The 27374-nt window shown below is 50.9% G+C and overlaps 2 protein-coding genes across 12 annotated transcripts in view; one reads left to right on the top strand and one right to left on the bottom strand.

Moving 5' to 3' along the window:
- Positions 1-2: 2 nt before the first annotated feature.
- TEX51 (testis expressed 51) lies at positions 3-5704 on the top strand. Of its 2 annotated transcripts, XM_083584063.1 has the most exons (7): positions 5-295; positions 2203-2277; positions 2523-2612; positions 2807-2824; positions 3829-3918; positions 4700-4766; positions 5440-5704. In XM_083584063.1, exons 1-7 carry the CDS (start codon positions 85-87, stop codon positions 5678-5680), a joined length of 792 nt encoding a protein of 263 aa, XP_083440189.1. In that variant the 5' UTR covers positions 5-84; the 3' UTR covers positions 5681-5704. The 2 variants fall into 2 exon arrangements, with proteins under 2 accessions (XP_083440190.1, XP_083440189.1); XM_083584064.1 differs by lacking the exon at positions 2203-2277 and having other exon boundaries at positions 3-295.
- Positions 5705-8595: 2891 nt separating this feature from the next.
- EPN1 (epsin 1) overlaps positions 8596-27374 on the bottom strand; it is a 32325-nt gene continuing 13546 nt past the window's right edge. Inside the window, exons 4-13 of one of the 10 annotated variants that reach the window (XM_083584053.1) lie at positions 21149-21288; positions 20623-20730; positions 17844-17945; positions 16767-16838; positions 15396-15482; positions 14486-14744; positions 13501-13668; positions 13166-13267; positions 12444-12686; positions 8596-11401 (exon numbers count right to left, since the gene is read on the bottom strand). In XM_083584053.1, coding sequence (XP_083440179.1) covers positions 11052-11401; positions 12444-12686; positions 13166-13267; positions 13501-13668; positions 14486-14744; positions 15396-15482; positions 16767-16838; positions 17844-17945; positions 20623-20730; positions 21149-21288 — 1631 coding nt within the window. In that variant the 3' untranslated portion in view covers positions 8596-11051. The remainder of the gene's footprint in view (positions 11402-12443; positions 12687-13165; positions 13268-13500; positions 13669-14485; positions 14745-15395; positions 15483-16766; positions 16839-17843; positions 17946-20622; positions 20731-21148; positions 21289-27374) is intronic. The other 9 variants (XM_083584055.1, XM_083584057.1, XM_083584058.1 and 6 more) reach the window with 9 other exon arrangements.

Here is a 27374-nt window from a genome sequence, read left to right as displayed (position 1 = left end):
GAAGTGATGTAAGAAGCAGGTGAGGAGCTTGGCTCAGAACAAGCACTACCCTGAGCAGGAAGCGGCTCCTTTGTCCTGGTTCCTATGGCCAGGATATCTCTGCTCGGCTGGCTGGCCTGGTCCCTGCCTGTGCAGCTGGCAGCCACATGCCTCCGTTGCTGGCCAGATGCCATCGTCTACTTTGGCTACGACTCCTATTTGCTGCTTGGGCAGGACTCAGAGGCCACCAAAAACTTGGGGAAGCTTTTCATAGGCAGCGCTGAAGACCTCGCCGCCTATGGCAGACACTATTTGGGTACAGAATTAAGAGAAGGCGCAAGCAATGTCCATTGGATACTAGGGAGGAGCTTCTCCACGGGGATGCAAAAGGTCCCCATTTCTGAACCTCCAAACGGCACATTATCCAGCTCCCCATTTTATTTTATTTTACAGTCTGAGTGGGTGGAAAGCCTGGAACTTACTTATTTAATTACAGTACAGTGGTACCTCGGGTTACATATGCTTCAGGTTACATACGCTTCAGGTTACAGACTCCGCTAACCCAGAAATAGTACCTCAGGTTAAGAACTTTGCTTCAGGATGAGAACAGAAATCGTGCGGTGGCAGCGTGGCAGCAGCAGCAGGCCCCATTAGCTAAAGTGGTGCTTCAGGTTAAGAACAGTTTCAGGTTAAGAACGGACCTCCGGAACGAATTAAGTACGTAACCAGAGGTACCACTGTATTGCATTTATTTTCTCCAAGGAACTCAAGGTGGAGTACATGGTTCTCTCGCTCCGTGTTTAACCCCCTACAACTCCCCCGGCGAAGTAGGCTAGGCTTCTGACCAGTCAGAAATCCAAGACAAAGGCCATTCTGGGTCTGAAGAAGCACAGCTGCGATAGGATAATACCGGGAAAAGTACAAAGCTGTTGCTGATTTTGCTAATGACTCAAATGGCTGAAGAGAACAGGTGTCACCCCTGCTTGCCATGGGGAATCTATGGCCCTCTAGATGTTATTGGGCTCCAACCAACTCGCATCATCATCCCCAGCCTGTGTTGCCAATGGTTATGATTGCTGGGAGTTGTAGCCCATCAGTGTTGTGGGGGAGGGGCCACAGGTCTCCCCCTCCCTGGTCCAAGGAACCAAAGAGCCCATGGTCTTGTTGAGCACAATGATAATATGCAACTCTGCTCTGATTAAATTCACCCACATAGATTTCTCGGTTGTCACTGGCTGCAGTGAGCAGGAGGAGTTGGGCAGCAGAATATCATCTGGCGAGGGGAGAGGAGGCTGAAGTTATAGCAGTGGGCGGAATGGATTATGAAGACAAGTTGAAGCCATCTGCTCCATTTTGTAAAGCGTCCCTACACAACACCCTGTGTGCAGCAATCTATTTCATTATTTTCATTTGGGTAATTTATACACGGCTTAACATTTTTGACAGTACCTAGAAGTGGCTTACGAAATGCCATCAGATGCTACAAATCAAAATACAGTAAGAGCCATTATTAAAGCCCATCCTTTAAAACAGCACAGTCCAACAGGATTTTCTTATTGGAAGCACTTTTGTGGTTGGAGTTTCAGGGATGCAAACTTCCATATGGAACCCATACATCATAGCAGACTTGGCACCCACTTTCCCTCCCACAAGCTGTGAGAATGCGCATGGGCCTCCTGCGTGCAGCAACTCCACGTGGTGTCATTTACAGCACATGAAAACAGTGTCCTTAAGAACTGTCGGGGTTGCTCAGGGGCTTCCCCAGGGCTCCTCAACAAGATTGGGAACGGCAGATGAGCTACCATTGCCGCTTTCCCATTGGAACCTGCACCCTTGGGGAAATATTTTAACATATTCCAGGGTGCCGTCTCAGCAGGAGGCAAAGCCAACATCTGCCTGGCCTGGTGGCTTCCCTGATTAGACTGGGAGTGCCACAGAAGTAGCCCCAAAATATTCAGGGATGCTCAGGGATCCCAGGCGCACACACAGGTCCTTAGCAGACAGCAGGCATGTGGAAAGGGTTCTTGCAGTTAGGGGTGTGTTTCTTCCTCAACTGCCTCACCTGCACACCCGGTTGCCCTCACCCTTTCTCAGTCCTAAAGGCCAGGATGGCTGAAGCCTTCAAAGCACACCAACTTAGGTTCCACCGTGTGGGAGGGTGTGTTCAAAATGGAGAATTAGGAAAGATTCAGGCATCGTTGTTTTGGTTTGTTTCCTCTGCAGAACGGGAACATATGGAGCGTGAGGCTGGGACTCTCTTTCTCCACCTTGAGCAGATTATCAAGAGGAGTGGGAAAGGTAGTTGTTGTTAGCTTGTCCTCCTCTTCCTTCCAGACTTGCCTGCAGCACGACTATGTCAGGGAGCCATTGATTGCCATTGCAGTAGCTCCACACACGTGCACACACAAAAAATACCCCCAAACCCTCCTTCTCTCATTCCACCCCTTGGTGGCCCCAATTAACCAGGCAATTGATCAGGCACTATCCCTTCTGCTGCACTCAAAAGCCTTGGCTTCGATCGACCCATTTCTCTTTCCCTACAGATCATGGCAGCCTTATGAGGGAGGCAGAGGAGGAAAAGAAGAATTTTGTCAAGCGATTGGAAGAGGCATCTAAGGCCTTTGTGAAGGAAGGTAAGTGCTTGAGGGCAGAACCTCTGGTCGGAGGCATACAGCTGAGGGAGAACGTGGCCCACACATCATGGAGGTGACAGGGTTTTGGGGTGACCTGTTGGGTAGGGCAATATAGGGCCATGGAGTCCTGTGAGTGGGGAGGGATCGCCTTTCTCTAGTGCTCATGCCTTTGTTTTTCTCTTTTATATCCACAGTCTGCAGCCTTTCCTGTGGTGAGTCCGTCTGTCCAAACTAGAGGGGCATCTGTCTGGCCATATGGTGTCTGCTGCTTTTTTTTTTAAGTGTCCATTATATCTGTCTGTGTGTGTGTGTTTGTGTGTGATGCCAGTTATAAATGGTGGATATCCATTCCTCGCAGCCCCAGGAAAAAGAAGGCAGTAACCAGATCAGGAATAAATGAAAATCTCATCCAAGGATTGTGTGTGTAAATGCAGGTTGGCACTCTTACCTGCGTTAGTGCTTGTGAAGTCAAAGAGGAGACTTTACTGGTTATTTAAATTCATTGCCAGTTTTGTGCCCTTGAGTTGGTTCAGGCATATCACCAAACCATGATTTTCACTAACCACACACTTAGATTTGAAACTACCATGTCCACACGTGCAGGGAAAGAAAGAAAGAAAGAAAGAAAGAAAGAAAGAAAGAAAGAAAGAAAGAAAGAAAATAATTATTTTATACCCCGCCCATCTGGTTGGGTTTCCCCAGCCACTCTGGGCAGCTTCCAACACAATATTAAAACACAGTAATGCCTCAAACATGAAAAGCTTCCCTAAACAGGGCTGCCTTCAGATGTCGTCTAAAAGTCTGGTAGTAGTTGTTCTCTTTGACCTCCTTTGGGAGGGTGTTCCACAGGGTGGGTGCCACTACCGAGAAGGCCCTCTGCCTGGAATAATTCCAAATAATGGAAACCATTATTTGGGTAGTTTCTTGCTGTCCCCTGAAGAACACCTAGGCGCTATCTGAGGTAGCAGCTTCCAGGACTGGATCAACATTCCAAACCATGGTTTGTTGGTTCATATGTGACACCAAACCTTAGGTTTCATACGTTTCAGCTCCTGGTTTGATGGTCATTCTCAAATCATAATCTGCTGACTTGATTTGGTCCAGACATCACAACAAACCATAGCTTGGCATGACATCTGAATCAACAAGAGATTGGCACAATGTTCAGAAAATGTTATTGTCCAATGGAATCCCCTTTTCCCTGATATTTCCACAGCTAAGTCCCGGTTCCGACCCTACGAAGTGGCACAGTGTTCAAACTGCCAGCTTATCAAAGTTTCCTGCCTTGACCCCTTTGTATGTGCAGGTAACTTGTCTTTCTATACCTCTATCCCTTAACGTCTCCCTCCAGTCACAGTATCTCTCACTACTCTCTGTACATGTCAGTACAAAAGGAGAGCCAACGGGGCCTGGGGCGCTTCAGCTGGAGCCTTGAACACCCTAATTGGGGCCCATCTCCTTTACTCTTTTGCCTAATTTGCTCTGTAGCTATCATGTAGACATCGGGGTATGTATCAATATTAATAATCCTTAAAGGGTAGAGGGACCCCTGACCATTAGGTCCAGTCGTGGCCGACTCTGGGGTTGCGGCGCTCATCTTGCTTTATTGGCCGAGGGAGCCGGCGTACAGCTTCCGGATCATGTGGCCAGCATGACTAAGCCGCTTCTGGTGAACCAGAGCAGCGCACAGAAACGCCGTTTACCTTCTTGCCGGAGCGGTACCTATTTATCTACTTGCACTTTGACATGCTTTCGAACTGCTAGGTTAGCAGGAGCAGGGACCGAGCAACGGGAGCTCACCCCGTCACGGGGATTCAAACCGCCAACCTTCTGATCAGCAAGTCCTAGGCTCTGTGGTTTAACCCACAGTGCCACCCGCGTCCCTTCATGCAATAATCCTTACCTTCATGCAAAAACGGTACTTGCCGGTTTTCTGGTGGTTTTCTTTGTCCAAGCGCAGTCAGTGAACCTGCTTTTGGCTACAAATGCCCTTAGGATGCTGTTGATGCAGAGCTTCACCATGGTCCCACCATGGTCTCTCAAGACTTCTGCCTTCTCAAAAATGTTATCCTGTTCCTTTTGTACAGGGCCCAATGTTATTGCAGCAGTGCTGGTGCCACTTCTGCTCTTGCTTGGTATAGGAGCAGCATGGTGGTAAGTCCATGAATATTTAGTCTTTGTGGATACGTATAATTTATTCATTTTTTTATTTTTATTTTTGCAAAACCGTAGCTCAACTCCAGGGCAGGGAGAACTGGGCTACACTGCAGAGTCTTAGCATAGCATCAAAAGTATGGATGGGTAAATGTGGTCCTCCAAATATTTTGGATCTTGGTTACTCCCATCAGCTGCATCCAGCATCACTGAGAGCCCAGAGGAATGTTGGGAATTGTTGTCCATGGGTTCTCCACCCCTGGCTTAGGGGGAATGAGCCAAGGACTCAAAATAGCCCTCGTTCAAACCTATTCCATACCATGAAGGTCACATCCATGCCGTTCCTTTCAAGCACATGGCTTCCCCCAAAGGGTTCTGGGAACTTTGGTTTACCCCTCACACAGCTCGTTGCCAGGATTCTCTGGGGGAAGCCATGTGCTTGAAATGTGTGGGATGGATCAAGCTGAAGTCACCTGGCAAGACAGCTTGAGCCTCAGTCCTCTTTCTGCAGGGGATAATGTATGCAAAACCCTTTGAACGTTGAAAGCACTTATCAATTAAAATTAATATTATTATTATTCCATCAGCTTTCACTGGCTGCCTGGGAATGAGCAGCAAAATTAAAACAGATGTCTTGCTATGCTCTTAAGGGAGTTCCTCTCTTTAACCGCAGGTATCGCCGTCGCAAACAGGAGGAGCAAGGAAAAGATAAGTCTTCAGGAGATGAGGACAGCTCAGAGAGTTCTGAGTGGAGCTCTGATAGTTCAGAGAAGGCGGATGCCAATCCAATATATGCAGAAGTTCCAAGCACCCCCATATATGCTAATGTCCCAGCACATGCTGATGTCCCAGCATATGCTAACGTTCCAAACCCTCCAGAATTCACCATCCCAAGCCCTCCACCCTTTGATTAAATAGTTTCCAATGGTGATTTTCCATCAGGTCTGTGCTTGCAACATCACTTCCTCTTAGGGCATGAAGCGACGACTGCAGCACCAAAGACAGCCATGCATGTGCAAATGAGGGATAAACAGAACCACCAGTCAAGACATATCTTCCAATGTCCACCCCAGATTTCAATGGGGACAGCTCACACAGTCATCCAGCTACCGAGGAGCAATCCAGCAAGGTACACGAATGTGTGAACCGTGAACCAAACCTTAAATCGCATGTGTTCACTTGGCCCAAAGCAAACCCCACATATCCTGTCTAGTCTTGAGGCCCCACCTCCAAGGTCTTTCCATCAAGAAGTGGGGGCTGGTTGGATACCTAAGGTTGATTATTCAAGGCTATCAACCATCTTTGGGGCAGTACTGATATAGCCCGTTTTTTCCTAAACCAACCCAACCCAAACTGATCGCAAACTTAGCTTGCTTATACATTCATTGGGTTAAGTCAAAAGGCAGAAGTGGAAACAGGCAAGTTATGGCACAATGAGTGGATGGAGGAGTGTGCAGAGTTGCTCTCTGGTGGGTGGAAGCCATGGTTATAGATACAAGATACACAATGACCTGTGAATGATTCAGGGTTCCAAGCACTGGGTGTAGCTTGAGTGATGTGGACTTCCTCTTCCTGCAGCCAGCAAGTTTATATCAGAGAACTGTTGTAAAGTAGCTGTTTAGGATTTGTGAGCCATAAGGTTGCAAGTTCATACCTCAAAATCCACCAGCCCCTCTGCGACTCAGATGGGCTAATAATATGCGGTCCGACCTTATTAAAGGTAAAGGGACCCCTGAACGTTTGGTCCAGTCGCGGATGACTCTGGGGTTGCGGCGCTCATCTTGCTTTACTGGCTGAGGGAGCCTGCATACAGCTTCTGAGTCATGTGGCCAGCATGACTAAGCCGCTTCTGGCGAACCACAGCAGCACATGGAAACGCTGTTTGCCTTCCCGCAGGAGCGGTACCTCTTTATCTACTTGCACTTTGTGCCTTTGAACTGCTAGGTTGGCAGGAGCAGGGACCGAGCAACAGGAGCTCACCCCGTCGCGGGGATTCGAACTGCCGACCTTCTGATCGACAAACCCTGGGCTCTGTGGTTTAACCCACAGCGCCACCTGCATCCCTTGTAACCTGACCTTATTAGGTTGCTGCAAATACTTAGGGTAGGAGTGGGTAACCTGGGGCCCTTCAAGGTGTTACCAGACTCGTTCCCATGAGCCCCAACTAGCAAGGCCACGTTTCAGGGATGATGAGAGCTGTAGTCCAACAATATCTGGAAGGCATGAGTTTGGGGCAAGTGTCACTGTATTGTATCCTCTTTGTATTGCAAAGGAGTGGCTAAGGGGCAAATCCAGGCTATGAGAAAGAACAAACTTGAGAGAGGAACCAGCAGCTTGGCGCCCTTGATCTTGAGGCCTTATTTACATAGAGGACAGAATGAGGTAGCGGAATGGGTTGTACCACTTCGAATTACAGGTATGCGGGACGGAGGTTGTTAGAAAAAAATATATATTCCCACATGTAAACAGAATACAACACTAGCAAGTAGGAATGGCTAGACGCTCTCCAGCTAGCTTGATTTGCAGGGACCTTCATGGATTTTAAACAAGGGGGGAGATATAAAAATACCACCCACCTGACATAGAGTATGAGTTGGTTAAGCCCAGGCTACCACTTCAGTTTGGTTTCATAGGTAGGCCAAGGCCCTTCTCCTAACAGACAGCAAATGAGCACGGCTGAAACATCTATATGGCAGCCGAGGAAGGCATCCTGCATCACTCCCGGGTTGAGAATCCTAGCCAGGCTGCCAATTGTGGTGAGGGGAAAAGGTGTGGAAAGGGAATAGCCTTTCCTCTAGTTGGGTCCAAAGGGACTTGCTGCCCACACCCAAGGCATCATCCCTTCCCTGAATGGTTGCGTAAGACATGCTTGCAGGTTATTTCAAGCCATTGCCCCTTTAAGGTGCCAATATGAATTGCTCCCACATCACAGGGTGCATAATCATTCAGCCCCCAAGCCCACCTTGCGCCTTAGCATATGCAGAGGAACCTGATCTGCTAACAGAACCAGCCTGCAGCACAGACAGGGCCATAAATCACTCACGGAGCAATCCAATGGCCCATTTTGCCTACAACAACCAGTGCTATTTGAACCCAAAGCACCCTCTCAAGGTCCCAAGAAATACTGGGAGGAAATAGCAAACCCTTGTAAGTCTGCGAGCAAGCACATCCAATCTCAAGTCTTTTGTCTGTATACACTTCCAATGCACACTGGACAAAATTAAATCAGATTTTTCCGGGGTGTGTGTGTGGGTAGAGTGGGGTTGGAGTCTTGAAGGAGCTTGCCCACTCAGATCTCCGACACCTGGGGAGCCCCACATTTGTTACCCCCATCTTAGCCAGTCCTAAGAGTTATTGTCGGAAGTCACTGTTCTGCTGTCTAGGTATGACTTACTGGTGTGGGTGGTGGAGGAGGGTGACTTCATGTTCTCATATTTCTGTGGTTCCAATCCTAACTTACCTCGACATTTCCACCTTCAAAGCCCTCCAGCCTCTGATTTTGTACAAGGGGAGCTCAAAACAAAGGGGTTTGTCATCTCAGGAGAGGCTCGGTCTTGTAGGAATTCACTGCATAGGAAAATGATGGCCTAAGTCAGGGATGGAGACCTTGCCGCCCTCCAGATTTTCTAAGGTGCCATTTCCAGTCGCTCTGAGGCAGCATGGCCAGTAGTGAGAGATGTCGGGAGTTGTAGCCCAGCAACAATCGCGGGGCAGGGCAGCACACAGGCTCCACATTCAAGGTTGAAATGATGAACATTGCCCTCATCTTCCTCCCACCCGAGCCCAGCTCTGCCCTTCTCCCTCAAAAGCAAACCCAGGGGCCAAAGCCTTTGGGTGCCATAGAAGAATTTCCATTTATTTCATTTCATTAATAGCATTTTTCTGATGCATACCAGGGTAGGCTTGGGGGTCGGGGTGGGGAAGATAACGGAAGGGGTGGGGTAGAGCCAAGAGGGGGAGGGTCACATACAGCCACTCTTCCCCACCCCAACCCCTTGACCAATGACACAATGATTCTGCAAATATACTGACTGGTGTCGGGAGAAAATTATCCCCTGGCATGATTGGGGGGGGGGTTGGGGGGGTGCGGGTGGCGGCAGCACCAGGGAGATGTAGGATGTCCCACCCACTTCAGAAACACAATTGCAAGAGATTTGGGGTGGCAGAGGGTGGGGGAAGAATGAGGGATTTAGCAGATTGTCCTGGGTGCTAATGAGTAAGCGCCCCCACCCCCCGTAGCATAAAATAAGAATCGACAATCACTTACAGCAGCAACACATATACACATACACGCACGCACGCACACAAACACGCACACGCAGCCTCGGACCCTCCCTTTCCCCACAAGCTGTTGGCTCCCAAAGGGCCAGAATCAGCCCACCTACCCATCTCCCCCCTCCCTCCCTCCCTCCTTCAACGAGTCTTGAAGAATGGTGGGGGCTTCTTCACTGTGCTGTTGGAACGGACGGAGGACTCCGCTGTTTTACAAGTCAAAGATGGCATGTCCTCTTTGGGGTCTCGAGTGGGTCAGCAGTGGGAGCAACACCCCCACCCCCCAAAACCCCCCACATGCACACAAAGGAGGAGGTTGCAGCAGGAGAGGGAGAAAAGCAGGTCACGTGTGGAGAGTGGACGGCTCAGACTGCATTTGATCACCCCCTGTGCGAAGAGTGCTGCAAAGTGGGGTCCCTGGGTTGTGGGTGTGGCTGCGTGTCCTCTCCTCTCCTCTCCCCCCGCCCCCCCCGGCTCCCTTTTCAAGCAATGTGCACTGTTGGCATAAGAGAAAGAGAGGGAGAGGGAGAATTTCCTCCTCCGCAGGGACGTTGTTGCTTTGTCCACACTCATCATCCGAGTCCTCACCCTGGCCTGCTGCAGTCCAGAAACGGAGAAGGGCGGCTGGGCTTTACAGATCCCCTGCCGTTCCACATCTGGCAGGGGGCCTTTGGCTGTTTCTGGGCTTCCACAAAGCAGGCCAAGAGAGAGGGAGAGACTCAAATTCTGCAATAGTCCCCCCCCTCCCTCCCCGGACACGTTGCTGTTGGAAAACTTTTTCTTTTTTTAAGGTTCTCAAGAGTATCGATCCTCCGATGGCTTCCAGGTTCCTTCTTCACAGCAGGCTGTGTTGGCTGCTTCAAGTCCCCGCCCCCAGAGGTGTGATGCGCCAATAGGGCTCCACGATCCTTGCAAAACGAAACAAAAATGGTGGCTCCCTTCGGCCCGGGAGTCTGCAGAGGGCAGGCGGCAAAGTGTAGCGGTGGCCTCGTCGCCCTGTGAGGAATGATGGTCCAGCCCCCCTTTCCAGATCCAGCTTTTGGTCTCTGACCGCAGATTAGTGGTATCCCGCCTGGCCCCGGAGACGGAAGAGACAAGTATTCCCAGTGTCTCAACCGTTCCCAGGTGTAGTGAAGGGGATTCACTGACGTCACCCCCTTAGTGGAAAAAAAAAGAAGAGGCAGAGAAGGGCTGGTCCCGGCACAGGGGTGGGGCAGGAGGGGATGGAGATGTAACCAAACATCTGGAAGGGAAGTGGGGGAGTGCCTACCAAAATAAAATCATAATTTAAAAGGACAGTGTCCATCTGTCTCTCCCCACCCCACCCCACTACCCATAAGGAAACTTTGTTTGGAAGGGCCTGGGAGGGAGGTAGAGGCACATGGCCACTTCTCTTCCTCCATCCCTTCTGCAAAAGGGAAGAGAGAGAGAAAGAGAGACTTATGAAGGAAGGTGTGGGAGGAGTTGACCAAAATATGATAATCCCCCCTCACCTTTCAACATGGGAAGGGTTTCTGTGGCCAACAGGGGAGAGGGCACAAAGAACAGCAACAACCACCACCTGCCTTTGGAGAAGACCCACACACACACCCCTCAACGCCCCCCACAACTCTAGATCTGTTGTTGGTTCGTAGTTCCCTCCCCTCAAATGTGACGCTGAAACCTCAACTTGAGTTAGAGAAGGGAGCTGCCCCTGCTGCCGACAGAGGACAGCAGAAATGGGGTCTCCCAGCTGCCCTGAAGAGCAGCGGGGGGAGGGGGGAAGGAGGAGCTCTTCAATTAAGCCCCCAAACCAAAACCAAAAAGAGAAAAAAATAAGTCCACCCTACCCCCAACATGGGGGTGGAGGAGCTCGCAATAAGGACTTAAGTCTCTTCCCTTCCTTCTCTCTCCCCCCGCCTTCCCGGCTGCCCCGTTTTGTGGGTGGAAACTAAGGCCCCCCCCCTTTGCAAACTGGGAATGTGGGGGGTGACAAGGGGGTGTCCTCCCCACAGGGCTAACAGATCCCCCTGATTATAGCAAGAAGGGGTTGGTGCTGCCCATGGAGGCGGCTGAGGTGCTGCTGGGGACGACGCCAGTGGGCGGCAGGCTCTGAGGGGGCAGGCCCATGGCAGGGAGCCCCATAGTCGGGACAGCGCCCAAAGGCTGCACCCCCACCATGGGGGAAACGGAGGCCAGGGGCATCCCGGGGGCCATGGGGGAGACAGAGACCATAGGAGCTGCGGCAGGGAAGGCAGGGGGCGCCGGCTGAGACAAAGGGAGGACCGGACTGACGCGGAGCTGGTTGAGCGAAAGCGGGGCAGCGGCCGTCGCCTGGAAGGGGTTTGTAGTTGAGGCAGACGCGGCTGGGGCTGGGGCTGAACCTGCAGCGGATGATAGAGGAGAGAGAGAGAAAGGAGGAAGAAAAACAAGTTAAAAGGAACCCAGAAGTCCTGGGTCGATGCCTCCCACCCTCAACTCTCAGGAGCCTTGGCTTCCTCTGTAGCCCCATAAAACATTATCAAGCTCTGCAGGATCAGGCTAGTAGCCCATCTAGTCCAGCATCCTGTTCTCACAGTGGCCTGAGATTCCCAGAAGCCACTGTGGCTAGCAGCCATTGATAGCCTTGTCTTCCATGAATATCTCTAATCCTCTTTTAAAACCATCCCAGTTGGCGGCCATCACTGCCTTCTGTGGGAGCAGTGTTTAACTACGTCCTGAATCTTCCTGCTCAAGCCCATCGTGGAAGTTACTGCGTATCAACCCTGCTCTGCTTTCACCCACCAGACTCAAGCTCAAGGAAGGCCTGGCTTAAAGCAAAGAGGACTTGTCTCATTTGCACCTTATAAACAAGGCCGGCAATACTGAACTGACCTGTGGCTCCTACATCCAAATCTACTGCATGAGCCTCCAAGGAGCCAGAAGTTGTGTTTCCCAACCTCCCCGCTCCAAGCTCAAACCTCAGGCTGGGAGCAGGACAAGGTGGTATGGAGTAGTAGAGGAGGTTTGCGCATGCTTGTGAAGCAAGTTTCTAGGCCTCATGGCTGTGATGTTATGCATGAAGGTGCTGGGCAGAAGATTTCTGGTGGGTAACAATGAGACTCAATGTGGCGACATTACACAAAATAAGCCGCACAAACCAACTTCATCTGCATATTTCTCTCTGGTTTACCCTGGAAGAGATTTTTAAGCCCGTCAAGAGGTCTGCTTTTAATCCTGCTTTAACAGCAAGCCCCATAAATAAGGGGCCAGACAAGAGAGTCCTGGCAAGAGTTTCCTGCCCAACAAGAGTCATGCAGATATAAGAAGACGTGGTTCTTTCCCTCCACGTTCTGACTTGTATGACTCAACTAAACAGAACTAAGGAGATATCCTTCTCTCTGCCCTGCTTGAACCCCCAGAGTGCCCTGGCCCCAGAGCACTTACCAGGGGCTAAGAAGGGGTTGGAGGCCTTTGCAATGCTAGAGGCAGTAGAAGGCTTGCTGACCAGGGAGTCCAGGTCGACGAGGGCAGCGTTGGGGCCCAGAAATGACTCTGGGGTCTTCCGCGTTGGCTTGGAGATCTCGGGCAGCGACCCGCCCATGGAGGCCATGTCAAAAGTGTTGGGGCTGTCAGTGCCACTGCCAGGTCGGCAAATAGGCACCTCCCCGGCTAAGAGGGACAGCTCACCTAAAGAGAGAGGGAGAGAGAGAGAGATTGGCGGGGGCAGACAGGAAAGAGTGGTGAGAGAAGGGAATGGAAGATGCAGAAGAGCACAGGGAACGTGGAGGGAAAAGACAAAGGCCAGCAGAGATACACCCTTCGGTTTTTGCAAGTCATAGGCACACGCTCCCAATTCGAATCATGCAAGGGTCAGACAAGCCTCGGGATAAAGTAGCTGGAAAGAAGGGGGGGTGAGAAGCGGAGAAAGAATGAAAGAAAGAGACCCCTCTTCAAAGTACATGCAGGAACAAAACTGGTCCGTGGGGTGTCACTTCTGAGCTGAGTTTGGCTGACCCAAGAGAGGGCAGAGGGCAATGCCAGGAACCGCTGCCACCCAGTCCCGGGGGTCGAGAGTAAGGAAAGTGGCAGGCAAGAGACAGGGACATGCAGGGCGAAGTGGAGGTGCAGAGGTGAGAAGGCGGAGCCATGCAGGGAGCAGGGCTCACCTGTGCTGCTCCCGGATTTGGGCAGTGCCGGGCGCAGGCTGTCGAAATCAGAGAACTCGTCCCCATCCCCGGGGCTGCCAAACTGCTCAAAGCCTCCGCCAGCTGGAGGGGAGGGACAAGGCAGAAGGGGGAAGGGGGTGGGCCAGCAGGGTTAACGGGAGAGCAAGGGCGGAAGGGACCCGTTCCCCGCAGACTCACACAATCCTGCGCTGGGGGTCCGTTCCCTGCATCTCGTTCATGGAGATAAGGCACCCAGGAGCCCCAGTTCCCAGCCGGTCTGACCCAAGCCTCCCTCCGCCAGGCCGAGGGGCTCAGGAGCCCTCGCTGTCGCTCACCTGCTGTGCCGTTTGTGCTGGGCTTGGAAGGGGAGCCGCCCCAGGGATCAGAAAACGTGGATGCCGGAGCCCAAGGATCGGGCGCTGGTTTCCCTTGGGACGTGGGAGCTGGTCCAGATGACCATGGATCTGTGGGTGGCGCTGCCGTGGTCCCAGAGGAACCTCCACCTGGGGAAACATCAAGTGGGTCAAACTTTATCAACGTCTGGGGAAACAGCCTGTCTGCTGTGCATCAGGATGGACGTTTATGCGTTTGTGTTACACCTAGGAGTCCCAGGTTGACGCAGACAGAACGGTAATTTAGTTCTCTGTGGCCAGTGGGCAGCCTGCCTGAGATGGTAAGAAAGCTCTGCGACAAGAGATCGCTGCATCTTTGCCAGGTTTGAACACACACAGGGAGCTGCTGCCTTATACCGAATCGGACTGCTGGTCTTTCTAGGCCAATGATGTCTGGCAGCAGGCAGCAGGCAGCAGTTGTGTTCCCATTGACTGATAGTTTTAGCTGGGGTGGGGGGTGGCCCAAGGAAGGAACCTGGATCCCTCTAAGCACAAAGCAAATGTTCTTACCATGGAGCCACAGCTCTTCTCTGGCAAATAAAATACCACCACCCATCAAACAGGGTCAAATGAATTGCCTACTAGTAAAAAAAAGGAAGGGAAGGGAGAGTCTTGAAAGGAAAATTGCAGCAGAGCCGAAGCACAAGAGTTAATATTTAAATGTATACCCTGCCTGTCTTCCACCACACAGCGCAAGGGGGTAGACAGAGAGCTAGTTGAAGTGGTGTCTCCCACCTTGGAAGGCAGAGAAACCCATAAATGCCCCATAAAATGTATCTTTTTTTCCTGGTAGGGGACAGGAGAGAAATGAGCAAGTGAGGAAGGTCACCTAAGCCCTTTCTTCAGTTAACCTGATTTTAAGCAAAAGGCTTAAATGCTGAATCATGTTTATCATATCCTGATCTGTTCCGTCACTTCTCGCTCTTACCTTCAGGTTTCCATGGGTCACTGCTTGCAGCCGGGGCACCTCCCCATGGGTCTGGGGGGGCTGCAGGAGGCACCGCAGAGGCCCCCCACGGGTCTCCTGTAGGGGCTGCTCCGGTAGCAGATGGTCCCCATGGGTCAGTGGGAGCTGCGGATACAACTGGGGCAGAGCCACCCCAGGGGTCAGCGGGAGCAGGAGGGCCGCCCCAGGGGTCCGCAGTGGGAGGGGCGGTGAAGACCTCCGCAAGATCCATGAGGGATGACTGCATGTGGGGCAGGTGGGGAAGGAATGTGGGAGACAGGCAGAGAAACGGGTCAGGGAATTAATCACGTCTCTATTGTCCCATTTGGAAAACAGTGACAACCTCCCCAATACCGCTACGCCCTCCGCTTTATAATACCCCAAGAGCAAGAATGGCATCGTGGTTGGAGTATCAGCCTCGTCTACCTCATAGATTACTATGGGTGAGTAAACACTGTACCCCCATTTTGAGCTCATTGAAAGGAAAGGTGGGGTATATCTCCATCTCAAAGGAATAAATAGTGCAGGTCAGTGGTTAGAGTGCCAGATTAGGCCCGGGGAGGTCAAGGTTCAAATCTCCACTCAGTCCCTGGGTGGTCCTGGACTAGTCTCTCTCTCTCTCAGCCTAGCAAAAAGGGGTAGGGAAATCTACGTACATGGGAGGAGAAAATGGACAACTGTCACATGGTTACTACCCAGAGCACCTCCTTGGCAGGAAAAAATAAAAATAAAAGTTTCAGATGGACGTTAAAGTGCTGCCTTGCAGGATTGAACCAAGGCCTGTGTACCTGGCAATTCTGCCTCCAACAATGGCCCCCTCCTTACTATTCTCCCCTCCCCTCCCTGCCCCATCCAGAGCCACCTGCCCGGACCCTGCCTGCTCCACCCTCACCTCCTCCTTGGCAGGCACCGTCTCCTTTTTGCTCTCCTCAATGGCCATCTGGAGTCGTAGGTCATCCCCACGCCGGATCCGCTCTTCCTGCAAGGGGATTGTGGGAGGGACAAGAGGGCATCAACAGCGATCGTGGGCCAGGGCAAAGCTGTTCACTCACCTTCAGGAGAGGCAGGCAGTGCGGAGGTTTCATGGCCCAGCCTTCGCCCAGCTTGGCGCCCGCCTGGCACTTAGCGCCAAAGCCGCCCTCCCTAGCTAGGAAGGGTTGTGTTGGCTGGGGCTGGTGGTTTTGGTGCAGGGCAACAGGCAGGGCGAGGGCCTGCTGCAGGCCGTGTGCCAGGTGATGCTTCAAGCAGCCGCCACTATGATTCTGTCCAACTCAAGAGGGCAATCCGGAGAGCCGAGGAAGGAGCCAAGGGCTGCCCAGCTCCTCCCACCCCCACCCCTTCATGGGAGCCCTGATTCGTTCCCCCCTGCAACCCCCCTTGAAAATGCAGGTGCCCAAGCGAACAGCACCTCATCTACATTTGCCTCCCTTCTTGGCTTTCTGGCTCCAAGACCACCCGCCCCCCCAATGCTGAAGTGGCTTGGCCAGCCTTGGCCTTTCTGTTCTGGTGTTTCCCCTTAACTTCTCCCTTCCTCCACGCTGCTGGCTGAAGCTAGTAAGCTCCACTCGCAAAGGGAGAAAGCAGAAGTCTTCCTCTCTCCTTACCCTCAAGCTCTAACCAGGCCTTTGCCAACCTGGTGTTTTGGACTACAACTCCCATCTGCCCTGGCCGGCCCGGTTGGGGCTGATGGGAGTTGTAGTCTGAAACATCTCAGGGCTCCAGCTTGGCAAAGCTGCTCCAATCTGTTAACTACCACCTTCCTCATCCTCCGCTAAATATCCACCCACCCCAAAACTCCCTTACTCCAAGGGATGGCCTCCCCTTTCCAGCCAGCACTCCTGGCCCCCATTTCCTCATGGCTCAGGAAGCTCCTCCTCCTCCTGTCCATTGCCTCCGTTCTGCAGAAGACGCACGCAAGACCCGCCTCAGCAGGCGCCAGCGACCCATCGCCTCTCGAAGCAGCAGGACACGCGGACTGACCTGTCCTACCTTCCGGGCCTCCCTCGGAAGGGGAAAGGCACCTCGGGAAATCTTGACTCTACACAGCGGGACAATTAAAGAGGTCTAAAAGTGAAAAATGGAGACACGGCACCCCTGTTGCCATCGCTCTGCTTCGGGACGTGGAGAGAGAGAGAGAACGCTGAGTTAGTGGGGAAAGTGTGAGGCTGGGGCCTGCTCTGGGGCCGGGGGCGGAAAGTGGTTTAGTTGATTATTTCGAGAGGAGGAGCTGCTGCGGGTGGGGGGCAGGAGGTGTGCGTCTAACCTTGTCGTGTTCCTCTTTGCTCAAGCTAAGGGCTAGCTGGAGCTGTAGGTCCTCGTCGGCCACTGCAGGGGGCTGGGGGGGAAGAAACACAACGTAAGAGGCATGGAATGGAGCTCGACACAGCGGAGGGAGGGAGGGAGGGAGGGAGGGAGGGAGGGAGGGGCGGAAGGAAGGAGAAGGTGGGCAGACTGCAGGCACCTCCATTGCACACAACCCAATATTGCCACGTTCTGCGGCAAATGCCCATTCGATTAGTGGTCCCCTTACCACCCGGATTCTCAGCTCTCTCCATCCATTGTGCTTCCCCTCTGCTCGGCTAAAGTATTCTTCAGTGTGATTGGGGGAACTACCTTCCCTCCCAGGGACACTTGTGCTATTCGGGGGAGCCCTTGAACCACAGCCCCTTACACACTCCAATTCCCCCGAGTTGTCTACGCAAGCTGCGTTCACATGAACAAAAGCAAGCTGCTTGAGGGGTGTGATCTAGAAGCGATTCAAGGAGGAGCAAGCTTCACGAGATTGTAAAGAGGCCAATCCCAGAATCTTTCTCCCCGATCGCACTTTAATAAATCCCCGGCAAGACGTAGCGAGCTAATACGGTTTAGCAGCTACAGGGCAAAGCTTCAACTTGAGAATCTGGGTTCAAATCCCACAGAAGCCTTGGTGCCGTCTGTTTAGCCTTCCTTACAGGGGTGCTGTCAGGGTAAAGGTGGCACCGGGGATCCCTGGAACAGCAGGATACAGAGGTAACAATGAGCCCCACTCTTCCCGCACGCTAGAGAAGCAGACATCCTCTATGGCAGAAAGAAAGGCACTTCCTTCTGGATTTACAAGTGGATAACCTGTGACTCCAGATGTTGGACTATCCCATCAGCTCTGACCAGCAGCCATGCAGCCTGGGGGCTGATGGGAACTGGAGTCCAGCAACACATATAGAGGGTCGCAGGTTCAGTGCCCCTGTCACATAGGAAGCTGCCTCCTACAGAGTCAAACCACTGGTCTACCTAGCTGTGCATTTTCTACACTGACTGGCAGCATCTCTCCGGGGCTTCAGGCAGGAGTTTTGCCTCGTCCTACCTGGAGATGCCAGGGATTGAACCTGGAACCTTCTGCATGCAAAGCAGGTGCTCTGCCACTGAGCTTCAGCCCTTCATGCTGAAGGACATGCGACTCCCCAAACTATTTCAGACAGAAAGGGGGGGGAGGAAAGGAAGAGTCGTTTGTGCCAAGGCTGGACATCTCTGGTGTAGAAACAGGCACCTCCCCCCACCCCTCAAAATAAATAAATATTTCTAGCTCAGTTCCCTGGATAGTAAAGTTAAATTGTTGTGGGTCTTTCTGTCTCTCCCCCCCCTCCCTTTCGGCCTTCTGTTTTGAAAACAACAAGGGTAAAGTGGAAGGAAATGCGGCATGAAGGAGGAGGAGGAAGAGGAGGGAAGTGGAAGTAAGGTGGCAAAAATAAGGAGCCAAAATTAAACGGACAGGGGTTGGGATGGGGGAAGCAAACACAATCACCCCACTTGGGAGGAGCCACAGAAAAGGAAAGGAGGCGACAAAAAAAAAGCAGGACTTAGGGTCTGATTGGCCGTGGCGTGTGTTGAGTGGCAGGTCTGGGCACAGCCAATGGGAGCCGCACGCCTTATATCCAACCTAGTGGCCCCCCTCCAGAGGCTCTGGACTACAGTTCCCATCAGCCCCTGGAGGGCGACAGGTTGGGACAAAGGGCTGCCAGAATCACAGAAGTTCTGTGGGCAGGGAACTGGTGGGTGTCTGGATGGGAGACAGCTCCCTCCTCCATCCTCTCACTCAAAGGAAGAGCAGGCCCAAGTAGCATTAATAATAATTATTATACTGGATAGAGTGTGGGGCTAAAGAAAGAACCTCAAGCGCCAAGACTGATGGCTCAAGAGCAATTTGTGTTGTTCCGCTGAGAAAGACTGGCAGGCAAACCTGAACAAGGCGGCAGCCCACACGATCCTGGGTGGTTGGGGGGGGGCAGCGCTGCTAAGGAGTCTGGTGCTGCGGGAGAGGTTAACATACAACAGAAAAAAGGTAGGCAAAACCTGGTGTCTTTGAGGGGGCAGGATCAATTCGTGTGGACCCTGTGCGACAGAGAACGGAAGCATTCCCGATCTCCCCCAGCCAGGAGGGAGAGCTCGTCACCGCAGGGGGGGCTCTGTGCGAAAATCTGGATGAAAAATCTCAATCAAAAAGCCATTTCCTGCCGGGGAACGTCGGTTCAAACACATCTGTGCCTCGCTTTTGTCTCTTCCCCCCATTCCTCTCAAACCACAAGTAGTACTGAGGAAAACAAACAAATGAATAAACAGACCCACAGCTACCCTGAAACCTTTTAACATTTCTACCCAGGATGCACTGCGGCGCAAGATGGCAGCTAGCAGACCGGCCCGCTACCCATCAGCCTCTGCTCCCAACGTGGGCCAGTGGAGCGTGGGGCCAGCAACTCTAGGGTTCCGTTCCCCCAACGGGGACTGACTTCATTACCAAAATGCTTACGGAAAAGCTCAGCCGCCCACAAGGCTCTGCTAGCAGCGTCTGCCCAGAGGGGGTCACACACTAGAAACAAAGCTGGACAAGTCAATCTGTTCATTGAGTCAGCATAAATCTCATGTCCTCCCTTCCCCCACCTTCCTGGTCAGCAGTTATTGTTTTTTTTAAAAAAAACACCAAACAAACAGGGGGCATATTTTTTAAATTGAGCAAGAGCTAGAAGGTCCAGAAGGGCTGACATTGGCCAATAGCTGAATCAGCTCTGCCCACCAATTTACAACTCCACCAAAAAATATTCATTTACGGAGGAGGCATGAACTTCATGCCCTTCTGGGCCGAAATTTTAAGCATTTGATGGGGGGGGGAATTGTGCAGTTTCAGCAGTCTTATTTGGTAAAACCAATTTATGCAACTACTACAAAAGTAACCATCTTTTAACTATTGGGGTGGCTGGTCAGGAGGGTCTGGGCCTGCTGGGCTGAAATGGATCTTTGCCCCAGGACTAATGGGATGTATTTCTATGAATTCTATACATTTTACATGGTGCTCCAAATCTCCCTGCCGCTTTCTAATTAGTGAACCTTTTTTGGTGCAGGGTGGTAAGCCATGGTGAATCTTGCAACGTGTGAGTTTTAAGTTACCAGGATCCTCCTTTTGGACTTTGTTCACTCTCTCATCAGCCAAGGCAAAGGCAAAATCTTCTTTAGCCCTCTCACTGAGTGCATCATTTTATCTGAAGATTTTTTTTTAAGGCTGCTGCTCAATAAAAATATTTTCAGGCCAGTATACATAGAAAAGACAAACATTAATACCAAGCAGAATAGATAACAAAACAATGAGGCTTCCTTTTTAATGGCCAATAAAAGCACTACTATGAGGCACTTGGTAGGTAAGCACCCCTGGTGTCAACACTGTCTATAAATGAGGCCATCCCTGAAAAGGCCCCGTCTCACTTTAAATCATGGCAGACCCCAGGAGAGGATCTCCAAAGGTGATCTTGGTAGATGGACTGGGGAACATTCAGGCTCCTAGGCCTCTGGCTTTCTGAACTGTCTTACAAGCTCCTCCCAGTAAGGTCAGTAATCAGGAACAATGGGAATATCTGAAGGGCCTCCAGTTGGCCTCACTTGCCACTGAGGCTGAGAAAGAGGCGGCGAAAGAATCCTTTGCTTCTGTCTCAGCTTGGGAGAAAGCATACAAGGTGCAGAATAGTGTGGAGGGGAGCCTTTGGGATCATGCTATCTGGTATGGAGGTCAAATCCACCTCCCGCCTCCTTATCATTATCCTGTGCAAATATAGTTGGTATCACCACTAAGTGTGTCAAAGGGGGGAGGGGATAAAAACCTGAGATGATCCACTTCCTTTCCTCTCACGGGCACCACAGATTGGCTCTTCCCTCCCTTCAACATGATTACCATGTTTGTTCCCCAAATTGCAGGGCGGTGAGGGGGGCTGCAGAAATATCAATGGGTAAGTGTGAGAGAGGTCAACAGGCTTGCCCCTGTTATTCCCATTGGTAATCATGGTGGGAGGGGAGAGCTGAATAAGGCTCCATTTCTGAATACAAGGGACATGCTCAGGAAGCAGATTAGCAGGCCAGCACCTCCATGGACTGCCCGCTTCTGAGCCAGAACCAGCTGGATCTGAGGGAAAGGCTTTTCCTCCAGGAAAGTGCCAAATTAAAAGAGCTTGTAGCTCTGCTTTCCTAGTCAGCTTTTATTATTTGCCTGCAGGAGAAGCCTTGAGAACACAACAGTAGATCCCCTCATCTGGGGGAGCAGGGCGTACCCACATCTCTCTCCAAACGTCCACAACCCCCACCATCCCTTCCCTCCCCGCCCATCCAAAGAGTCGCCAGTGACAGATTTACCTTGGCGCTTACCTGCTCCGCTTCCTCTTTGCTCATGGCCAGCGCCAGCTGTAACTGCAGCTCCTCTTCCCCGCTGCTCTGGGGCCAAGCCTGCTCCGCTTCCACTGGGGCATTTGCCAAAGATGAGGAAGCTGAAGAAGCTGAGAAACAAGAAAGCGGGTGGGAAAGGAAAGGGTTAATACCACCAAGGTGGACAAGGTGTCCAAGGTGGACACAGCAGGCAGAAGAGTGCTATGGGGAGGTAGCATCACTGGAGAGAGCAAAAAGCAAACCATGGTGTAGTGGTTTTCAGAGGTTTTATTTACAATAAAGCAGTATATAATTTTTGTTAATACCTGTAAAAAAATAAAAACAGCAGAAGGGCAGGCAAACTGGAATCTACCTTATAGATCTCTGGGTTATTTGCAGTAGATCAGCATGGGTTCAGACTTTCAAGAGTTAAACAATAGCAATGTAAAAAACACACACAACTGAATACCTTTTCCCATGGCTGCCCTTGTGCTAAATGCTTCTCTTTCAGCCTCAGTGTAAAACAGGACTATCAAGACTATGCTTTTCTGCAAATCAGTGTTAAACTTTTGTGTTCCTGCTCTATGGTAACTCAGGTGTAGCTCTGTATTTGTAACACACACAGGTTACCCCAGTATGGGGTTTAGTGGGTAACTGACTCCATCCCCTCCCAACCCACCACTCTGAATTTGGCTCCAGCTGCAAAGCACACAATGAATCCCACAAGTTTGCCCTCCCCTACACAGCAGTGGACTAGGACTTGACTAGACCCAGCTGCCAATCTCTGCTCAGCCAGAGAAGGTACAAATGGACAAGCCATAGCTTGGACAAGGGCACCCAATTAAAACAGTGAGAAGGGTTTCCACACTGTTCAGCTCTAACACCAGGGAAGCCTTGAAGTCACGGCTGAAGCATTTCCAAATCCCAGGAAGCTGCCACATCATAGGACGGACTGAAATCCTATACGAAATCCTTAGCTGCTCAGGGGCCTGAAATTTTACTAATTCTCCACGGCAAAAAGTGACCCACTACAGAAAAAGTGGGTGTGCAGTTAACTGGCGGCAGGTTATGTTTCTCTGCCCCACAATCTCTCCAGGCCCCTTGTATTCTGGGCTCTGATGGTTCTGTGAGCTCAGTGGATTTCTGAGCAGCTAGCACTAACTTTGGCCTACTTAGAGTATGAACATATTTTATTTTTCCAGTTTTTCCAGGCTGGGAGCTGTGCCTTGCAACTTTGTCAAACACCATGCAGAGTGTAATAATAAAAAAGCAATCCTTTTTAACTTTATCATCTGCTCTGAGCCAACGGGATAAACCGCGATCAGTTTTAGAAATTTGCAGAAATTGTGGGGAAGCAGGTGGACATTTCCCCTAACCACTAGCAGGAGGCACACCTGACTGCAGCATGAGGTTCACATTTGATACATGTCAGCAATTAGCATGCGCAGGAGAGGGGTGGGGAAATAAGGACCCTGGTTCAGCTAATAGCACATGGATGGAACAGCCGTCACACCGTGGAAGATCCAGCCCCAGTCTCTGGCCAAACCTTGGCAGAGATGGCTGGGGGTGGTGACAGAGCAGAGAGAGGAGAATGGCCCAGCCGCTGTGCCATGACCTGAATAGAAGTCTACCCCACCCCCTAGACAGCCTGGCACCAACTGCCATCCCTCATTAGCGCAGGGATGCAGGTGACCGCACAAAGCAGTGTCATGGAGGTGGGATTCCGGCCATGGCTGAGACGGAGTTGGCCGAGGGAGGAAAGGGAGAGCAGTGGCTTTCCCTGCTATAGTCAAGGTCATTACAGTTTTCCTCCATTATCGCCACCGCCACCACCACTTTCTCCTCAAGGGAACAAGTTCTGCCAGCCTGGTACATGGATCTACCCTCAAAAGAGGAACTTGCCTGCCAGATGATTCACTAATCTTTCTCTGTGGGCATGTTTTCCCTGTCAGAGGGAAACCCGGCAGGGAACTGTTGAGTCTCTCTCTCTCTCTCTCTCTCTCTCTCTCTCTCTCTCTCTCTCTCTCTCTCACAAGCCCGGCCGAAATACATACGACAGCACTAGACCAAATTCCTCTCGCAAACGGGAGGCTGCAAGCTTTTGAGCTCTGTGTCAGCTAATGGGAAAGTTATTTTGCCCACCGGGAAAAGGTTTTGTGTAACCAACGCTTGCGTGCTCTTCAGATAACGCAAATCTGTCAAAATGTACAGGGCATATTTGGAGAGCTTGGTGTCTCCCAAATCTCATCCTTGACAAGAAAGAAAGAAAGAAAGAAAGAAAGAAAGAAAGAAAGAAAGAAAGAAAGAAAGAAAGAAGGAGGTGGATTGGAATGGAAAGGAGCAAAAATGTAATTATCTCCGATGAACTAAGGGGAGTCATTGGCATATTTTAGTCTTGCTCAGGAACAAGTCCCGTCTGTTCAGTGGAGAAATGAGATACTTATTCCCAAACTTGACTGAGCTGCCACTTACTGGCTTTCTGGAGCCACACTGAGCAGTTTTGTGGGCCTGGGGAAGGGCTTAGTAAACACCAAAGATGTGGCTTCCTAGGCCTCTAAGCAGACTCATACAGGCCCCGCAGTTGCCTAGCAACCACAGAATGTTCACCATCTATGTTGGGCCCATCAAAATGGCAGACTGGGGATGAGGGTGCAATTGAGGGGGGAAGAACAGTATATAAAGGGATGGGAAACAATGTGTTAATTTGGGAAACGGAAAAGGGTGGTAAAAGAGCAGAAGTTGGGCTGTCGAGGTGCGGACCTTTAGGGATTCCCTCAACCTGGAACTATCCAGAGTGCTTATGTGCCCTTTTGGAACCTGTCTGGCTATTCCAATTAACAACTTAAGGGGGGGGGGGAATCACTGTGGCTTTATTATATGAGCCTAAAGAAAGAGATGGTAGGCTAGAGAGTCAGTTCTCCGCAAGACCAAAGGAGCACACTTCTTGTAGGGCTGGGCTTAAAACTCAACTGATATGACACACCCAGCATGAAAGCAGGTTCTGAATCAAGAGTTAGGATAACTAAAATCAAAGGCAAAGAGCTCAATTAATTTGCAGTTGTTTCTTAATGTCTTCCAAGCCACGTGGAAGGCTCCAGCAACTACCCTTTTGAGAAACAGTTTTTGGCTCCATCCAAGCTTCAGTCCACACCCTTTGTCCTCCGAAGAGAGGCCAGCTAATGCGGAAGCCTCAGGCCTAAACCAACAATGCTGCCAGTACTAGGGACAGGCTGGGGTGGGAAGAAGAGGAAGAGAAAAATGGAACTTCTAATCTGCAACAGCAGCAGAATTCAGAACAAGCCAGATCAAGGAATCAAGAAGCCGCCTTAGAACAGATCAGGCTATTTGTCCATCTAGACCACAGTATTGTCTACTTCAGGTGTTGGGAACCCATGGCCTTCCAGCTGTGGCTGAACGCTGACTCCCATCAGGCTTGGCCATTGGCCAGGCTTGCTGGGGCTGATGGGATTTATCATTTAGCCACAACTGGAGGGCCAAAAGTTCCCCCATACCTATTCTACTCTGACTGGCAGTAGCTCCCGAGCATCTCAGGCAGAACGAGGTCCCTCTCAGCACCTGATATACAACTCGTTTAAGTAAGGTATGCCAGGAGTTGAACCCAAGACTTTCTGTATACAAAGCACACGCTTGACCACTGAGATATGGCCTCTTCTCTTACTCCAAAATCAGAACTTGGGGTCACCCAATATACCTGACTGAAGTGGTGGTGGGAGCTATTTTTAAATAAAAAGTGCTCTCTACTATCTCTTCTAGTTAGGCTCTGCCCACTCTCTGCTTTTCTCATCAGGATAACCTGCCTTGTTCCAGGTCCTCCTGTCCTATCCCAGCCCAAAATCACCGCAGGAATCCTGCTACATCCAAGAGTGAGAGGCCAATGCTCAGGACTGCCGTAGGCTGAGTGGAACTGCTGCTGCTGCTTTTTATTTATCTGCAGTTGTGATTTTATAGTTTTAAAGTCTATAGTCCACTTTAGAAGCGACTGTATTCAGGAATTTATTGTATTGTATTTCAATCAATGGGCTTAGGAATGAGATCAGGTGGTCTGTGTGATTGAAGCATTGGACTTTGGGTGTTCACCAGAAGAATAAATAGCAGCAGACTGGCTCTCTGCACGTCGAGGGTGGGGGTGTTTTTAAGTGGGAATACGGATAAGGGGTAAATGATAAGCTCATTCAGTATGGGCTGTAGCCCTTTTAGCAGACTGGAAGACAGAAATTCCCCCTGCCTCTTGCTTATTACATGCCTCTAATGTTTAACCAATTCCTCATAATTCTGCTGAGCAGTTTAGAATAGGAAGCAAAAGCTACTCCCATTTCCTTATCTCATTCTGCCCTGCCAGGCACTTTGCAAACAACAGAGTTGGAATTTGATCTGGGGGTTATCAAAATGGAAAGGGGGCACTGACAGATCACAGAGGCCTGTAACTTAGCCTCTGAGCCTGGCGACCCGCCAAGTTCAAGAGGGAGGGGAACGTGGTTCTGCAGAGCCAGAGCCACATTTTATCAGGGATGAGCGGCTGTCTCTGACATTTCAGCAGGTAACATTTCAGGAGAACCAACAGGGAAGAACATAGGGATGGGCCCCAAAGATCTTCCCAGGACAACTGCAAGGAACAACCCAAGAAAGGAACATGTGGTTTTTCTTCTATCCCGTATCCTCACAGAAGGGTCTTTTGTGCACCATCTGCTAATCTCTCCAGCCTCCTTCCCCAACCTGCTGCTCTCCAGACGGTTTTGGGCTGAGGTTGCCGTCCGTCCTAGCCAGCAAAGCTGTGAGCACAAGGTTGGGGAAGGCTACTCCATGGGAACAACCCACTATTTTGCTAAGGGAGGCTATATTTTCCACCATAAGTGGTCTGGTGGCCAGAAGAATCCAGCTTCCTGTTCCTGTCCAGACTGTCAAGCTCTGCAATAAAAATATTATATCCACATCACACTTTCCTCCCATGAGGAAAGTCCAGTGGCATGCCTAAAACTCCCAGACAATTACTGACCAGGCCTGAACCTGCTTAGCTTTACAGCTGCGTCATATGGCTCAGATGATGTCCTGGTCTGGTATGACCTAGCACTAAAGAGTTTTCCAGCTACAGAAAGCACCAACACCAGACATCCCCAAACTTGGCCCTCCAGATGTTTTTGGGACTACAATTCCCATCATCCCTGACCACTGGTCCTTTTAGCTAGGGATGATGGGAGTTGTAGTCCCAAAATATCTGGAGGGCCGAGTTTGGGGGTGTCTGACCTACACAGAAGGTGAGAAGTTATTTCAGTACAGAGGAAGAAGGCCTGGGGAACTATCATTCTTCATTAGAACATAAGAAATGCTCTGCTGGATCAGACCAATGGCCCATCTAGTCCAGCATCCTGTTCTCACAGTGGCCAATTCAGATCCCTGTGGGAAGCATGCAAGCAGGACCTGAGCATAACGGCAACTCTCCCTGCCTGCAGTTTCCTGCAACTGGTATTCAGAGGCATAGCAATACCTTCCTCAAGGACTCACCTCAAGGTGCTAACTAGAAGTGGACCTTTGGTCTTCCCAGCCTGAGCAGGTGGTGGCAAGAGAACAGCGCAAGCACAAACCCACACATTCCGTTGCTGCTTTTCCTTACAAACAGAATGATGCACACTTTTGCCTAACTGCACCTTGTTTAACACTCCTCACCTCAGTTTGTTTTGCAGGTGGATCTGGCTCATGGGCTGCCTATAGCCATTCCTGCTATAGGAGACCAGGATAAGAGACCACCTTGGAACAGGCCTTTCAAGCCTGAAGAATCTACTTTGAGTGCTTGGGGTTGTTTTTTACTAGAACCCCCAAGATCCACTAACTGGAGCCTAGTGCAAAAGGTGGACATTGGGCATTAAACCCATGCTGAACACTGGGATTAGTTCTGAAAAGCAGAAGAAAAGTGAGCTCCTTCTCCTTCCTAACAAACATTCACTCCTGGTTATAGCCACTGCCCCCAAGCATTCCTCATGCCAGTGGTATAATTTGGAAGGGGAGCGTTTTATTGTTGCCACTGTTAAACGATTGGGAATCAGAAATCTTTATCTACCTCAATTCAGTGATGATATATCAACAGGTTCCAATTCACCTTCTGCCTACCCCTGCCTTAGAACCCAAACAATCCACTCTTAACTCAATTGGGAGGGGGTCAAGGGAGAGCTCACACCTCCCCTTCTAACTGCTTGTGCTCGCT

The sequence above is a fragment of the Podarcis filfolensis genome (genome assembly GCF_964270895.1).
Source record: "Podarcis filfolensis genome assembly, chromosome: 13".
Taxonomy (NCBI): Eukaryota; Metazoa; Chordata; class Lepidosauria; order Squamata; family Lacertidae; genus Podarcis; species Podarcis filfolensis.
This window is presented reverse-complemented; position numbering and strand designations above follow the sequence as displayed.

What these genes read in the sequence shown, in the direction of transcription:
- TEX51 (XM_083584063.1), top strand. Translation starts at nt 85, where the DNA reads ATGGCCAGGATATCTCTGCTCGGCTGGCTGGCCTGGTCCCTGCCTGTG. An exon ending in TATCAAGAGGAGTGGGAAAG is followed by an intron (nt 2,278 to 2,522) that starts GTAGTTGTTGTT and finishes CTTTCCCTACAG; the next exon opens with ATCATGGCAGCCTTATGAGG. An exon ending in GGTATAGGAGCAGCATGGTG is followed by an intron (nt 4,767 to 5,439) that starts GTAAGTCCATGA and finishes CTTTAACCGCAG; the next exon opens with GTATCGCCGTCGCAAACAGG.